A 3,621-nucleotide genomic window follows, 5' to 3' on the forward strand; every position below is an offset into this window, starting at 1 on the left:
GGAGGGAGCAGGCGCCCGCAGCGGGCGCGGGGGCGCACGGGGCGCGAACCCCGGGGACACCGCCGCAGGGACGCGCGCCCGCAGCCTCCGGCTCCCCGAAGCTGCATTGCCCGGCCCTCAGCCCGAGGGGCCGGCGAGAGATGCGGGGATGCAGGGGAGATGGGAGGGGGACAAGGGTGCCCGGGGCAGAGCTTGTTGTAGCTCGGCCCCGCGGCATCATGGGGCATGTAGTCCTCCTCGTGGAACTGGGGGTGGCGGGTGGCCAGAGAGTGTCCCGCTCTGTCCCCCTGATCTCTTGAAAGGCTGGGGAGGGAGTCAGGCCTGAGCGGAACGGAGACTGTGTCCAGACGCCCGGTGGGCGGGGGCGCACCCCCACCCACCAGCGTTTTGCCTTTTGCTGGCGAGAGAGGGGGCTACAGGCCTTGCTCGAGCATTGGGGGCGCAGGAAAGTGTGGCTTTCAGGATTGAGTTTGGGTCCCAGTGGAAGGTGAGAAGGTATCCAGATTCCAAGAGTAGCTGATGGGGGACTCCTGAGAAAGGTTCGAGGCATGAGTACCAAGGGTCGTTGGAGCAACCAGGGATCTGTCACGTGAAATATTATGTAGGAGTCTTCCCTGTCCTCTTTTTAAATTCCATCTTCCACACTTGACATTAGAAAGGGAATGACCACTAAGGCTAGGAGCACAGTCCCTTCCCCCATTTGCTGTCCTCTGCAAGGACCACAGAAAGCAGCAGGTGGCAGCTCCCCAACTCCCCCTAATGCGGTCCCCTCAAGAGAGGAAGTGACTGATTCCAGAGACTGTCTCCTTCCCGAGTAACCCCAGGACAGAGAGGTCCTTCGAGAAGGGTCCCTGCGGACGCTGTGGTAAAAATGAAATTGACCTCTGGGGCTGCCTATTGCAAGGACTGGAAGGATCTCGAGGCGTGGCCCAGCCCTGAAGGGAGAGGGGATTGGGAACTTAGACCAGAGTTTGACTTTCTCCTTACTACTTAACTGCCTACCAGAGGCAAATGCTTAAATTTCTGCGTTCTCAGACCACTCACCCCTAAAACGAGACTCTAAATACTACCTACTGGGGTGAGCTAAGGATAGTAACTCCCCTGGAAACGGCCCATCCCGTCTCCAACCAGGCGGACTGAGACAGGTGGCGGGACCAGGCACAGCGCCTTCTTGAGTCCATCCTAGAACAGGACAGGAATTAGGGATTCCATACCAGCTCATGTTAGAACAATCCAATAAGTGTTTGTGTAGGAGGTGCTAGCAAAAGCTTGCAAACTCTCCGCGCCTCTTTCAGGTTTCTTTGTGTGGTCTTCTCTCCTTCCTCCTCCACACCCTGCGGTGCCAGGCCCAGGCGGGAAAGAAGGGAGGAGTGGACTGCCTCGCCCCTTTCTCCAGCCTGGGAGGAGCCACCTGGTATCTCGCGCAGCCGGGGACCGCTGCCCACCTCTACCACGAGGGGTCAGCAGAGTGTTGTGGCCGCGGTCGGCGCTGGGGAGGGGGCTGTCGCGGGGGAGGGACGGCTAGGAGTGGTCGGGAGAGTGCGTGTACATTTCCTCATTAAACTGTTTTTAGAACCTTGTCTGAGATTTTTCACTGTCCTGCTTCCTGGGGTGGCGACATCTCCCAAGGGAAATCCTGGAAACCTTTTATCCCTAGTCCCAGGCCCAGAAGCTCTGCAGTGGCGGGGCTGGGGGCTTCCGGAACAAAGTTTGGAGGGTGCCTCGGTGCCTAGGCCACTCCCAGTTAGTCCCCGGGCCACCGGGAGATGGAGCTGGCGGGCGGGAGGGGGCGGTGGGGTGAATCATCCTCCTGAAAGTGTTGTAGCTCTGGGAGAGGGGGACCTCAGCCTGGATTGGGGGATCTATCCCCTTAGGAGCCGGGCCTCTTTTTGCCAGGCTGCCCTAGCCTTAAACCCAGGTCGCTTTTCCTCGGGTCTGCGCGCTCCAGCTGCCACGTGCTCGAGACGCGCCCACACAGCAGAGAAACAAAGACAGTCGTGCGATGGGGCTGCCAGTAGCTGCCTCGACATTTAATAAATGAATTTCCATGACTGGGGGGTCGATCAGGGTGAATGGGCGGCCACGTCTCGTGGCCAGTGCGCTTTTCATCGCCCAGCCTGGGCCGACCAAGCCCACAGACTGACACCCTGGTGCGGGTGCAGCACCGGGCGGCAGGTGGTGCTCCCCCCGCCGCCGACCCCCACCCCCGCTGCAAGGTACCTTTGCTTGCTGAAGCCCCGCCAGCTGAGCGGCTGGCGGGGGGGGGGGGGAGGGCGGTGGGGGGTTGGGGAAGCCTGCAAAAAGATCTTTTTAAAGGTGCGATTATAAATATACCCCGTGGATCGCGATTTCAAACAAACTTGTCAATCTGGGCTGCGGCAAAGGCGATGGAGGCAGCTTTGCTTGTATTTCGGGTGGTGTGACTCATGAGCATTACTTGTCTCCCCCAGGGAAGCTGCCTGCCCACCCACAAGTCACTGCTGCTCTGGCACCGCTGGGATAAAAATCGACCAACTCCCAAACCCCTGCCCAAGAATTCCCCTCCTCCCTCATTACTGAGCAGGACTCCCTAATCCTGGGGAATCTTCCCTTAATTCTGTCACCACTGACCTGGCCCCCAGGCCTAGTCCTGTCCACCCCTGCCCTCTCCCCACAAGCAAAGTGCTCTGGCATTTTGCTGCTGCAGGGATGGGGGCTGGGTGCACGCGGGGCACACGTGTATGAGGGAGCATGCTCAGTGCAGGGGTGCACCCACGTGCGGCCTGCGCCTCCGCTTCCTGTCCACCCCCCTCACACACACCTACGCCAAGTCTCAGTGTGAAGTCCAGGAAGAAAGGCCACCACAAGAAAAGGTCCCTGTGTGTTATACATGCACACGCCCTGGACACACAAACCTGTGGTGGCCCAGAAACAGCATGGATGTATACAAGACGAATGCCAAGTGCATATTACTTCATACAGGCACAGTGGTCACTCCTCGGGAGGTCTTTAAAAAGTGCCCTGATTCTTTCCTCCTGGGATGGAAGCATGGATGAGGTATAGGTGTATTTTTAGCTGGGAGGCAAGGGAACACCTGGGCGTCCATATTGTTGGCGTCGTGCGTAATCAACAAGGGTGTGACCACACACACACACACACCTGGACACACAGATGAGGACACATGGGGGACCAGGACACACATCTCACCCCAGCCAGACAGAGGCGGGTACCCCAAACCACAGCCCCTTGACGGGGAAGGGGGCCTGGGCCTCCAGCTCCTTCCTCCCTTCCCTGTTCCCCAAGGGTCACTGTCCCCAGGGTGCCCCCGGGGCCACCCTCCACCAGGAAAGCGAAGGGGATGGGGCTGTGAGGGTAACTCACACTGCCTCGGGGCGGGAGAGTGCCAGAGCAGAGACAAGGCTAAAGGCGACGCAGCCCTCTCCGGCCTGCCTAGCGGCGGCTGCGCTACCGCTTTAAGTACCCCCGCCCCCTCCCGCCCGCGCTCCCGGCTTCCTTTCTCCGGGAGGCGTGGATGGCAGGTCCGGGCGGCGGGGCGGGTGTGCAGGCTGCCCCTCCCCCGGTGGGCAGGGCCTGCGCGGCTTCCTGCAGAAGCGGCCCGGAGCCGCGCAGGGGGCGGAGAGA

General features: G+C 60.5%; 2 protein-coding genes across 4 annotated transcripts in view; one reads left to right on the forward strand and one right to left on the reverse strand.

The window, feature by feature from the left end:
- ANKRD13B (ankyrin repeat domain 13B) overlaps nt 1-227 on the reverse strand; it is an 18,110-nt gene extending 17,883 nt beyond the window's left edge. The window contains exon 1 of the mRNA XM_029928921.1: nt 39-227. Within this exon, the coding sequence (XP_029784781.1) occupies nt 39-227 (189 nt within the window). The remainder of the gene's footprint in view (nt 1-38) is intronic.
- The window catches only part of GIT1 (GIT ArfGAP 1), a 19,111-nt gene that overhangs the window by 567 nt on the left and 14,923 nt on the right, over nt 1-3,621 (forward strand). The window lies entirely within an intron of this gene.

The sequence above is a fragment of the Suricata suricatta genome, chromosome 17, assembly GCF_006229205.1.
Source record: "Suricata suricatta isolate VVHF042 chromosome 17, meerkat_22Aug2017_6uvM2_HiC, whole genome shotgun sequence".
Taxonomy (NCBI): domain Eukaryota; kingdom Metazoa; phylum Chordata; class Mammalia; order Carnivora; family Herpestidae; genus Suricata; species Suricata suricatta.